At 46.2% G+C, this 13,059-nt stretch overlaps 1 protein-coding gene across 5 annotated transcripts in view; it reads right to left on the reverse strand.

Annotated features, from left to right (window-relative positions):
- The window catches only part of LOC115139923 (citron rho-interacting kinase-like), a 57,691-nt gene that overhangs the window by 14,923 nt on the left and 29,709 nt on the right, over positions 1–13,059 (reverse strand). The window contains exons 12-29 of one of the 5 annotated variants that reach the window (XM_029677800.2): positions 13,056–13,059; positions 12,776–12,950; positions 11,648–11,845; positions 11,495–11,548; positions 9,338–9,535; positions 8,154–8,347; positions 7,922–8,057; positions 7,601–7,705; positions 7,305–7,445; positions 6,852–6,962; positions 6,467–6,686; positions 5,845–6,015; positions 5,539–5,562; positions 3,763–3,936; positions 3,442–3,622; positions 3,061–3,149; positions 2,767–2,871; positions 2,491–2,660 (exon numbers count right to left, since the gene is read on the reverse strand). The exon at positions 13,056–13,059 is cut by the window's right edge and continues 106 nt beyond it. In XM_029677800.2, coding sequence (XP_029533660.1) covers positions 2,491–2,660; positions 2,767–2,871; positions 3,061–3,149; positions 3,442–3,622; positions 3,763–3,936; positions 5,539–5,562; positions 5,845–6,015; positions 6,467–6,686; positions 6,852–6,962; positions 7,305–7,445; positions 7,601–7,705; positions 7,922–8,057; positions 8,154–8,347; positions 9,338–9,535; positions 11,495–11,548; positions 11,648–11,845; positions 12,776–12,950; positions 13,056–13,059 — 2,450 coding nt within the window. Of the gene's footprint in view, positions 1–2,490; positions 2,661–2,766; positions 2,872–3,060; positions 3,150–3,441; positions 3,623–3,762; positions 3,937–5,538; positions 5,563–5,844; positions 6,016–6,466; positions 6,687–6,851; positions 6,975–7,304; positions 7,446–7,600; positions 7,706–7,921; positions 8,058–8,153; positions 8,348–9,337; positions 9,536–11,494; positions 11,549–11,647; positions 11,846–12,775; positions 12,951–13,055 lie in introns of all 5 variants that reach the window. The other 4 variants (XM_029677799.2, XM_029677801.2, XM_029677803.2 and 1 more) reach the window with 4 other exon arrangements.

The raw sequence follows: 13,059 nt of genomic DNA on the forward strand, positions 1-13,059 counted from the left end.
GGTTAGGGCTAGGCAGTGGGGTAAAGTACTTAAGTAAAAATACTTTAAAGTACTACTTAATTGTACTGAAGAAAAATATAAACACAACATGTAAAGTTTTGGTTCCATGTTTCATGAGCTGAATTAAAAGATCCCAGAAATGTTCCATATGCACAGTAAGCATATTTCTCTCAAATTTTGTTCGCAAATTTGTTTTCATCCCTGTTAGTTAGCATTTCTCCTTTGTCAAGATTATCATCCAGCATATCAAGAGTGTAGCATATCAAGAAGCTGATTAAACAGCATGATCATCACACAGGTGCACCTTGTGCTGGGGACAATAATAGGTCACTCCAAAATGTGCATTTTTGTCACACAACACAATGTCACCGATGTCAAGTTTTGTGTCAAGTTTTGTGGGGAAATGCCGTTGCCATGCTGACTGCAGGAATGTCCACCAGAGCTTTCTCTACCATAAGCCGCCTCCAACGTCATTTTAGAGAATTTGGCAGATCGTCCAACCGGCCTCACAACCGCAGACTACGTGTATGGCATATTTGGGCTAGCAGTTTGCTGATGTCAACAGAGTGCCCCACGGTGGCGGTGGGGTTATGGGCAGGAATAAGCTACGAACAATGAACAGAATTTAATTTTATCCAGTTCCTGCCAATATCCAGCAACTTCACACAGCCATTGAAGAGGAGTGGGACAACATTCCACAGGCCACAATCAACAGCCTGATGCGAAGGAGATGTGTCAGGCTGCATGAGGCAAATGGTGGTCAGACCAGATACTGACTAGTTTTCTGATCCACTCCCCAACCTTTAAGGTACCATCAGGTGCATATCTGTTTATTTGTATTTATTTTACCTTTATTTTACTAGGCAAGTCAGTTAAGAACACATTCTTATTTTCAATGACGGCCTAGGAACAGTGGGTTAACTGCCTGTTCAGGGGCAGAACGACAGATTTGTACCTTGTCAGCTCGGGGATTCGAACTTGCAACCTTTCGGTTACTAGTCCAACGCTCTAACCACTAGGCTACCCTGCCGCCCCTGTATTCCCAGTCATGTGAAATCCATAGACTAGGGCCTAATGAACTTATTTCAATTGGCTGATTTCCTTATACTGCATGAACTGTAACTCAGTGACAACTTTGTTATTGTTGCATGTTGCATTTATATTTTTGTTCGGTACAGTTTTTGGGGGTATCTGTACTTTACTGTACTATTTATAGTTTTGACAACTTTTACTTATCAAGACATCATCCCAGGTCATCCCTATTGCCTCTGATCTGGCAGACTCACTAAACACAAATGCTTCGTTTGTATTGTTGGAGTTTGCCCTTGGCTATCCATACATTTAAAAAACAAGAAAATGGTGCCTTCTGGTTTGCTTAAACCAGTTAAATGTAACTAAATGTATTCGAAAAGTAATTATGTATCATAAGAGAGCCATAAAAAACAACTAGTAATGCTGCATATTCAATGAAAGGTTAAAATCTCACCTTTCTGGTAAAAAATAGTTCTCAGTTGCTGAGGTGTAGTCAATTTTGAGGACACAAGCTCAAGTGCACAGTACAAATATGATTTTTTAAAATAGGCAAATATTAAATATTTTATACAATTCAACAAAACTGTATGAATAAGGCTTGACATGACTTGTCTGGTTTCTAAATATAGCATAATCAAATTATGAAATGACTAACTACAAGACTTCACTTTCCTTATAACTGTGCAATACATATTTGTATGTTTAGGGTTAGAGAAAATGTGCATATTTTCTAAAGCGAGACATTCGTTGTGAACAGAGCTCTAGCTTGACTTCCTAAACCCGTTAGGAACTCTCCTTTCATCTCATATTAATCTTGTCCATCTATGACAAACAGAAAGGTTTTTTTGTTTCAAATCTAATAATTATTTTGATGAATGGCTATAAATCGATGTACCGTAATGACATCCCTCTCTCCTGCTGCACTACGATGTAATGATTGCAGGCAGGTGTTTTGTCAGGTGCTGTGATGTAGGGTTCAGCAAGGAGTTGATGGACAGTCGAAAGAGCGAATGAAATGGTTGTAGGGACATCCATCCCAGCTTCTAGTGTCGGTCAGAGGAGGTACCAAGAGGATTTATAAGGAATTTTAATTATTTATACTTTTACTTTTGATACTTAAGTATATTTTAGCAATAACGTTTACTTTTAATACTTAATAAGTATATTTAAAACCAAATACTTTTAGACACTTCCACAAGTAGTATTTTACTGGGTGACATTAACTTGAGTCATTTTCTATCAAGGTATATTTACTTTTACTCAAGTATGACAATTGGGTACTTATTCTACCACTGGGGCTAGGGTAAGGTTTAGGGTTAGGGTAAGGTTTAGGGTTAGGGTAAGGTTTAGGGTAAGGTTTAGGGTTAGGGTTAGGGTAAGGTTTAGGGTTGTATGTATGTATGTCAGTAAGTAATTATACTAATTTAACTCCATAGTGGTGAGTACTGTGGTACTCACTGCATCTGCCTCAGCCTTCTCCCGAGATGCTCGCCCCCCTGCCACCACAGACTCCAGCACGGCCACCCAACGCTGCTTGTCTGGGAAACTGGGAGCCATGAAGTACAGAGTCTGTCCGGGCCAGCACGACGTGTGGGGGTGGGACTCCAGCTTCAGCACATACGGCACATCTACACACATCACAGCACAGTGAGGGAACGAGGGGAACAGTTCTTTCCTAAGCACAGATCATGATACTACTAATAAGTTAATAAGTCAACACAAGTTTGTGGGTACCTGACTTTGCGGTGTTGGGCAGCTCAGACGCCCCGACTGCCCCGTGTACCATCACCTCTCCATCAGACAGACACAGCTCAAACTCATCCAGTGGCTTTACTGAGTCTGAACAACACAAACAGAGGGAAATCAACATTCACTAAGAAATACACAGACCAAAAGGCACCAACTGGCAGCAATCAAGAACACTGTAAGCTAAATGAAATAAGAATGAATTGTTACCAAAAAAAATCGAAAATAGTTCAACCTATTTCATAATCATATGTACTGTAGGGACAGGAAATGGAGAGAGACCTTCTCTGGGCTCTGTTTCATAGATGGTCACCTTGGTCCCATCCAGCACCACATACTTCCTCTCCCAGCCCTGGCCACGCTTCCCATTCCTACAGAACAAACATGTCTGTCACTGGGCCAGCAGCATAGACTATCACAGAGATAGTCAATGCCTAGAACAGATGAGGATAATACTGTAGCCTACAACTATACTTTAGTACGAAATATACATCTCAGATCAAATCAAATATAGTGAGAGGGATTAGCAATCAGTCTAAATGCAGTCAACTTGAAGGGTAAGCAGACAGTCTTGATGTTGATCTATAGTATAGTCCTATTAGTCAAATTTGTTTCACAGTAGTAGTGGGCATGAAGTCCATACACCAAAATTAACAGACCCACCTGGGCTGCTTCATCCACCCCTCCAGGCGAACATGTCCGCTGGCCTCTTTCAGCTGCAAGCCAGGGGAGCTGCCCTTGTCCCGGCACAGCGCCTCAGCCATGTGCAGGGCACAGTCCCCAGGCAGGCCGCACGTGGCAGGAAGGCAGGGGGAGCATTTTGGATGGCACAAAGCATGACATTCTGAAGGAGAGAAGAAAACTGTTCAAACTAGGAATGCCAGAATCACAGTACTGTATGAGCCACCCTTCTGAAAAAGCCGTGCTCAACAGAAATGTGCCTGATCATTGTGACGGGGAGAGGATGGTCGGAACGTAACCTACCGACACAGGTGGCTGCCTGGCGACCAAAGTGCACGGTATCCAGGCACACAGTACACTTGGCAGCCCTCATGTTGAGTCCCACGGTGAAGCGGTGAGGGGTGTTGTGGTGAACGCTCTCCCTCTGCCTCCCCCTCTCCCTGTCCCTCTGACTGTCCTTCATGCGATGGCCATACTCTGAACACAGCCAGGAAAGACAGTGAGGAGGGACGGTCTCTATAGCAACCACAATTATCGGTTTGTTTGTTTTTTTAACAAGGGAGAAATCCAGTGCACCGTGTCATGACAGTTGTGCAAAGTGAGGCAACGGAAAGGAAGCATCACCAACATAATGTGAAAACGTTAAAGATAAAGAGGATCTGAAATGAAAAGGTAAATCATATTGATCCCAACATTCACCAGTGATCAGTTCATAACTGGAACTTAACACATGCATCCAGGAATCTTCTCATTGAGGGAACAGGATGAATATGTTCCAACCAGTGGAGGCTGCTGAGAGGAGGACAGCTCATAAGAATGGCTGGAACGGCGTGAATGGAATGGCATTAACCACATAGAAACCAAGTGTTTGATATATTTGATACCATTCCACTGATTCCGCTCCAGTCATTACCACGAGCCCGTCCTCCCCAATTAAGGTGCCACCAACCTCCTGTGGTTTCTACATTGCGGAATAAGGTGAAAAGCTGAAAAGAAAACCCCCCTCTGTAAGGTGTGCAGGTCTGGGTTGCAGTGGTTCAAGGTGCAGGGCAGATAGCTGCCTGAGAGTCAATGGATCGGAGTGTAGGCAAACAGAAGTAAAGGCAATTGCTTCAGATTTCCAAAGCTGTGCACTTAGAGGGAGGAAAGTTTAGCTCAACAACAGAGAACTATGGAAATGTTTTCAGTCTCATTTCTCCAAGTAGAATACAGACACATACACTGTGTGTCACAAACACATAATGGCTTTTTTTAACATGATATGTTGATTTTCTGTTAGCTGGTAATGTCCAATCATTCAATATGATGGTTTGAATTACATTTCTACAATGATTTGCCTGACGCAAGCCAGGATTGAAAATGTCTTTATGATTTATGTACAGTACCAGTCCAAAGTTTGGACCCACCTACTCCTTCAAGGGTTTTTCTCTATTTCTGCTATTTTCTACATTGTAATGTTAGTGTTAAAGAAATCTAAATATATTTTATATTTGAGATTCTTCAAAGTAGCCAACAAGTGCTCAGCATATGTGGGAACTTCTTCAAGACTGTTGGGAAAGCATTCTTCATGAAGCTGGTTGAGAGAATGCCAAGTGTTTGCAAACCTATCATCAAGGCAAAGGGTGGCTACTTTGAAGAATCAAATTGGTTTAACATTTCTTAGGTTATTACATTATTCCATATGTGTTATTTCATAATTTTGATGTATTCACTATTATTCTACAATGTAGAAAATAGTAAAAATAAAGAACAACTCTTGAATGAGTAGGTGTGTCCAAACCTTTGACTGGTACTGTATGTAAAGACATGTAAACTTACATTCTATGAAAATACTTTAGTTATTAATTGAAGTGAATACTAATTCCAGAGCTAGAATAATTTAGCAGAGAGGCATTACTGGAAAGTGGAAACTCCAATACAAGCATTAGAAACCATAACGTGGCATACTATACTCTATAGAAACATCTGCCACTTGATCCCAGTGCAGAGCTTTTCAAATCTGGCCCATTCGGAGTGTGGTAGAGAGACAAAAAGGAAGGGGATAGCAAATTGCGGACTCCATGAGTTAGGAGAACTTACTTTCAAAAGTGACTCTCCTTCTCTCTGTTGAGTGTGAGAGACAAAGGACAAAGGACAAAGGTCTAAGGCATTAGGAGGAAGAGGAATTTCTGTAGGACAGTAGTAGCCATCAGGAAAGCTTGCCTGAGTGATTTTAGGTCCAAGTATCTTTATAATGTCAGTTGGTGGCCTATTACTTTAATTATACTGCATTATATGGAAATGTGGACACACTGCTGAAGGCCACACAGAGGTCTCATCTGATGCAGTGTGTTAGCTGGGCATAAACACTCCCATGTCCCCTTTTTCTCCTCCAGAAGGACTCACCCTCGGGGGTGGCAACCTCCTTCCTGCGGCCAGAGTTAGCGGTAGCCAGCAGGCTGCTCGGGCCCTGCTGGTGCTCGGGAGACTTCACCATGGCAGACATCATCATCTGCTGACGCGATGTGCCAGGGGTAGCAGGGGTACCACCATGGTCCACAGGCTTGTACTGGACTGCTGAATGTGTGTATATGTGTGAGAGTGAGAGACACACAGAGAGAGAGCGAGAGAAAGGAGAGAGAGAGAGAGAGAGGTGAGAGGAGAGAGAGAAAGGAGACAGAGAAAGGAGAGAGAGAGAAATAAAGGAGAGAGAGAAAGGAGAGAGAGAGTGAGAGAAAGGAGAGAGGAGACAGAGTGGGAGAGAGAGAGAACGAGAGAGAGAAAGGAGACAGAGAAAGGAGAGAGAGAGAGAAATAAAGGAGAGAGAGAAAGGAGAGAGAGAGCGAGAGAAAGGAGAGAGGAGACAGAGAGAGAGCGAGAGAGAGGAATTAAAGGAAAGTCACAAAGAAGTGTTGTTTGGGCCTGGTGTGAGTTTGATGTTCTGCTTGAAGCGATAGCATGCGCTGGACTACAGCCGTGGTCTTTAGTGGGATTATTTCCTGTTTATTTGAGATGACTGTGTCCTTACCTTCCTCTCGTAGGGAGCGCAGCTCCAGTCTCATCTTCTGCAGTGCATCCTCCAGCTCAGAGCAGCGGGAGCGCTCCTTGTCCAGGGCCATCTTCATGTCGCTGTACTGCAGGGGCACCGGCTGCACAGAGGGTACAGGGGACACCTGCTGGGGAACCTGGGACTGGCCCTGGGCCACCATGGCAGCCAGCAGGTCCTCTCTGCGCCGCCCAAATAGACCCTGGAACACACACACAGACATAATAACTGTCACAGGCAAACATTTTGAGAAAAGATTGGGGGTAGAATGAAAAGAGCCCATAGCAGACGCTAGTTAAAGGTGCTCTAGAAATGTATTCATGTACTCTGTGTCTATGTACCTGTGTTGTGAGCTGTCCAGTCTCACCTTTTTCTTCTTGGAGCCCCCCTGGTCCACCCTGGCCTGGAGGAAGTCTATGAGTTTGGATTGCTGGGTGATGGTCCCCTCCAACTTCACTTTCTCATGGGAGAACACAGCCTGCAGGTGGAGCTAAGTGAACATTACTAAGGCAATGAATTTTTACTAACGTACCTCTCTCTCTGTGTGTGTGTGTGTGTGTGTGTGTGTGTGTGTGTGTGTGTGTGTGTGTGTGTGTGTGTGTGTGTGTGTGTGTGTGTGTGTGTGTGTGTGTGTGTGTGTGTGTGTGTGTGTGTGTGTGTGTGTGTGTGTGTGTGTGTGTGTGTGCATTCATGCATGTACGCACGTGAGTGTTAGTGCGTATGTGTTTGTGCGTGTTTGCACATGAGCATATTTGTGCGTGTGAGTGAGTGAGTGTGTGTGTGTGTGTGAGGGAGTGTGTGTGAGGGAGTGTAGCTGTACCTGGATGTTCTCCAGCTGGTACTCCAGGTCAGTCCTCTCAGTCTTCAGCAGGTCAGTCTGGTCCAGAGCCTCCTGCAGCCCCTGGGTCAGCCGGAAGATGTGGCTCTTCTGAACATCCATCTGCTGCTGCAGGTTACCTTGCTGTGGAGGGACACCAGCAGTATAAACATGATGTGATGTTTCACTTCTCACAAGACGCACAAACATATCGGGTTATAATAGAGGCATTTTTAACATGACATGATATTAATGACTCAATTGCAACACATGCAGAATGAGAGGAAAGCATGACCCACGTCATCCAGCAGCCTCTGTTTCAGCTCCCTCTCACTCTCCAGTTTCTGCTGCAGACTCCTGGCATTCATCTCCAGCATGGCATGCTTCTTCTCCAGTTCATTCAGCTAGAGGGCCAGAGGCAAGAAAATATGTACAGGTCTGCTTTAGCCAAACAGACAGAGAGACAGAGAGACAGACAGAGAGAGAGACAGAGAGACAGACCGAGAGAGAGAGACCGAGAGAGAGAGAGACAGACCGAGAGAGAGAGAGAGAGACCGAGAGAATGACAGATGGATACACAGACATAGAGAGAGATGAACAGGCAGACACATAAGGCTCACTGTGTCAGAGAGGCTCTCTGCTTTGAGTCTCTGGTCCTTGAGGGCCTCCTGCAGAGCCAGAATCTCAGCCTTGTGCTCCTTCACTGCCTGTTCAATAGACTGACGAGCCTCCGAGTTGCGCTGGTCCGCACGCAGCCTGAACAGGAGTAAGAGAGGGGGCCATATGAGTGTGTGTGTGTTTGTGTGTTTGTGTGTTGGTGTGTGTTTGTGTGTTGGTGTGTGTTTGTGTTACCTGTTCTGCTTCTCGTTGTCCAGCAGTCTCTGGATCTCCCTGGTCCTCCTCTCAGCCTGGTTCTTCTCTTCCTCCAGGGCTCCCCTCCAGGCATCCCATTGCCTCTCCTTCTCCAGCAGCTCATCGTTCAGGGTCTCCAGCTCCAGGACCTGCTCCTCCAGCATGGTGCACGTGGTCTTCAGCGTCTCAATGTTCTAACACAGGACGTGGGGGGGTGGTTAAATGAGAATAGGAGAATAGAAGGCACTGCTCTGCTCTGTTCCTACAGACAACATGAACAACACAGAGCGATTGCAGGGGGAAAATGTACACTAATACAACCATTTTAGGAGCTTTTCATGGTGTTTTGTGGCCTTAATGAAGCAGCCCTCTGAGTAATAGACATACTATCCCAAACCAACATCAGCATTGTCATATATCAATGGGTTGTGCGCCACAGTTAAAAGTGCTTTTGAGAGTTGTATAGATTCATGAAGGCAATGCATTTCTCCTATGTACTGTACATAGGGCTGACACTGAGCTAGGTTTTTATGCTTCCTATTTCTCTGCTTGAGACAAACACTGGGATACAAATATAGCTGCAGCAGCACCATGGTCCTCTGAAGTCCACGCATCCAGGGCTGACACGACCTGGGAACGATGTGGATGACACATCCCTCCCACTCACGGTCGGATCCCTCATCTATGACTTCCATCCCTGGTTACACAACCACTAGCTAGGACAGAGAGACTGAGAGATGAAGCTACTGAACGCCTACACACCCCCTCCCACAGGGGCAGAGCACAGCGTCACACAGCCTATTCCTCTCTCTGCTCACTGAGCTAGCGCTTCATAACAAAAGAACAGTCCAGTATCTTCTGCCTGATTTATACTCCACTTTATCACAGTAGCTGCTGAAGTGTGTGTGTATGTTTTTGTGTGTGTCACCTGTAATTGATTGTTGAGGACCGAGGAGAGTTATGTGTTTTGGGGCATATATGAGAGAGAGAGAGAGAGATTATTTCACTTCTGTTCATTATCCATTTCACTTTCTTTGGCTATGTAAACATGTGTTTCCCATGCCAATAAAGCCCCTTGAATTGAATTGAATTGAGAACATGAGAAACTAGACTCTCCATGAACACATTCTAGTAACATTAGAGTGTTGTACACTGAGCAGGACGGGTGTGAGCGTGAGTCACACCTGTTTCTGGTTGTTGAGGTGCATCTCACGGTCAGCCACCTCGCGGCGGAGGCGGTCCACGTCCTGGCCCAGCTGCAGGCGCTCCTCCGTCTCGTCTGTGGCCTCGTCCAGCTGCTTGGACAGATAGAAGTTCTGTCTGTTCAGCTCAGAGTTCTCCTGGGTCAACTGGGTCAGCTGCTCCTCCAGGTCTGTGATCACCTGAGGGAGGGATGGAGAAGAATTACACTAGGTTCATTACCAGCATCTCAACACAACAGTATATGTTTTCAATGTATACTACGATGTAGTGATGGACCTGTTCATCATGTAGTGAAATAGAATGACCAATCAATGGGGGGGCATTAAGACTCATCATTTAAATGACCGTTGACGGACAAGAGTGGAAAGTCCTCACCAGAGCGTATGGATTTCATCGAAACCCGCACAGCGTTTCGTTGGATTACCGAACACTTGAGACGATCACCGTGAGTTTCCTTCAGTGAATGCTGCGTACATTAGAGCCTGCTAAGGCAACCATTTTGCAATTAGAGATAAATATCCATGGAAACATGATTATCTTAGACAGCCTTCACTCTCCAGGGCTGAGCAGGGAACTGCATAATCTATTCATCTGCACCATTATGTCCTCTTAATCAGCCAGCATACAACTGCATACCCTATTCAAACGAAGGTTAGAGGTTTCTGAAGCTGAGTTAGATGTTATTCCTCTCTCTGGGGAGCCGGCTGCTCTGTACCGTGCAGGACGACAGGATAGAGGAGTGAACAAACATCAGTCATCTCTCTCTAGCAGGCCCTAGGGGCTGAGGACTGACAGAAATGACAAAATACTCAGAAGAGATGGGAGGTCAACAATGGGACTGATAAGCCGGGATCTGTTCATCAGCAATGTACTCTCTCCATCCTACTGGGTGCTCATGATAACACACACACACACACACACACACACACACACACACACACACACACACACACACACACACACACACACACACACACACACACACACACACACACACACACACACACACACACACACACACACACACACACACACACGCCATGTTTGAAGCTCTGTAGTTTCCTTAAAGGACACAGAGGACAGTCTAGTAGCAGAACCTGGGGTCGATTAACACTGGTGCTAGCTTCCAGATGTTTGTGATTTATTACAGTGGGTTTGGTTAGAATTCACTACCCTCTAAAGATGTGTAAACAAAACCTAGCCAATTCCCAACAACAGCCAAAGCACCCAGACCTTCACCTCCAGGCATGTTACATAACACTTGTCATCAGTACATAACAGTATCTATTATTGATATACTACTACCTCATGTCAATGCAACCTTGCCCATGTTTCATTTCTGCTGTTTTTGAATGGTGCAGGGCTGCAAGAAGCACTGTGTTATCAATGATCTAAACAGAACAAACAGGTGCCATACACAGAAATAGACATGGGGGGGGGGCCAGGCGTAACAATCTCAATTTGTTTCCGAACTTGGGAATGATTGCCTGAATATCGGCCAGCCGAATCTAGGAAGAATACTCTTTCTCAACAGCTTGCGAGTGGGAGGATCACAAAAGTAGGGCAAAGGGGATAAAGAGAGACCATTATGTATTAACCACAATGAGACCCAGCAGTGATTCAAACCATGTGACTTTGAAGGTTTTTAAATCCCTCACCACAACACAATAACCTCATCTTCCCAGGGTTAGTTTTCATGCGCTCGCTGACAAAGAGATATGAAAAGATATGGGTATATATTATTCATCACATCAACCTAAATACAAGACTTGGTTCTATTCTTGGCAAAAAAAGATATGGAGGAACCGCATAAAACAAATGGATGTTTTTCTAAATAGTAGAAATAGCAGTGGGGATTGAAAACAGACGGATAACCTAATTGATTTCTACTTTTTTCCTGGAAAAACAAAGGCCTCACTGAGCGTGATGGCTGGAAACACGGCCAATGGAAATCTGTAATAGCTGATCGTATCTGATTCAACTCAGTTAATGCCTTCGAATCCTGAAAGGAGTGAGAGAGAATAGAAAGAGAGAGAAAGAGACAGGGTAAAGAGAGGTAGCAGAGAGAGAGAGAAAGAGACAGGGTAAAGAGAGGTAGCAGAGAGAGAGAGAAAATGTGATACAAAGGGGTGGCCTACCGCACAGCTGTCTCTGAGGGCATCATACTTGCGCTGGATCTCGTCTCGGTGGGCCTACCAGACAGAGAGAGAGACAGGTTTGGTGGCTGTACTGTACGTCATAACATCACAGTAATAACAGCAGACTGGTATGTGTGTCCCTCCTGCACTCACTCTGAGAACACAGATCTCCTCCTCAGCCTCAGCGGTGGTGTCCTCCAGCTCTGACTTGGCCTGCTGCAGCTGACTCTCCACGGAGTGGCGTGCCGCCTGCAGCCCGCTGATCTGAGACACCCTCTCCTGCAGCGACAGAGTCAGCTCTGTCACCTGACGTTTGATTTCCAGCTTCTGCTCCTCGTGCTCCAAGCCCATCTAACGACACGAGGGACACACAGAGAGAAGGGAGAGACAGAAAGGAGTCAGGAAGACGAAGGAGGGATCCAGATGGGTCAGTGAGTCAGAAAGATGCTGATCTGGCAAATCAACAACCCACAGTGGAGCTTGACCTTTCACCTTACATGACCCCTCTATTTGGCATCCCTATCTGCCCAACCCGTCGACTGCTCTCCTGGCCCTCTTTTCCTCCTCCTCTTTTCACCTTCCTCCCATCGCCTCCTTCCTGTGACCCCAACCTTCTTCCCTCTCCTCCTTCCTGTGACCCCAACCATCCTCCCCTCTCCTCCTTCCTGTGACCCCAACCTTCCTGCCCTCTCCTCCTTCCTGTGACCCCAACCATCCTGCCCTCTCCTCTTTCCTGTGACCCCAACCTTCTTCCCCTCTCCTCCTTCCTGTGACCCCAACCTTCCTCCCCTCTCCTCCTTCCTGTGACCCCAACCATCCTGCACTCTCCTCCTTCCTGTGACCCCAACCTTCTTCCCCTCTCTTCCTTCCTGTGACCCCAACCTTCCTCCTCTCTCCTCCTTCCTGTGACCCCAACCATCCTGCCTTCTCCTCCTTCCTGTGACCCCAACCTTCCTCCCCTCTCCTCCTTCCTGTGACCCCAACCATCCTGCCCTCTCCTCTCCTCCTTCCTGTGACCCCAACTTTCCTCCCCTCTCCTCCTTCCTGTGACCCCAACCTTCCTCGCCTCTCCTCCTTCCTGTGACCCCAACCTTCCTGCCCTCTCCTCCTTCCTGTGACCCCAACCTTCCTGCCTTCTCCTCCTTCATGTGACCCCAACCTCCCTGCCTTCTCCTCCTTCATGTAACCCCAACCTTCCTACCCTCTCCTCCCCTGTCTGCCCGCGTCCTCTCCCCATCTCCTCTTTCCTCTCTCCCCATCTCCTCTTTTCTCTCTCCTCACCTCTCTCAACCTCGTCTCCAGCTCCAGCACTCGGCTCTTGTTGCTCTGCTCCTGCTGGCTTATCTTCTCCAGATGCTCCTCCAGCTTGGCATTCTGGGCCTCCAGTTTCCCAGCCTGGGACTCCAGGTAGAACTTCTGCTGCCTCAGCTCCGAGATCATCTCCTCCTGGGCTTTCCTGTCCGGCCCAGACAGATAAATAGACACGCAGCACAGTCAGTAGACAATCTTCCTAACTAACTAATTAACTATGTAACTAACTGAGATAGTCCACAACACTCACATGT

The sequence above is a fragment of the Oncorhynchus nerka genome, linkage group LG13 (assembly GCF_034236695.1).
Source record: "Oncorhynchus nerka isolate Pitt River linkage group LG13, Oner_Uvic_2.0, whole genome shotgun sequence".
Taxonomy (NCBI): domain Eukaryota; kingdom Metazoa; phylum Chordata; class Actinopteri; order Salmoniformes; family Salmonidae; genus Oncorhynchus; species Oncorhynchus nerka.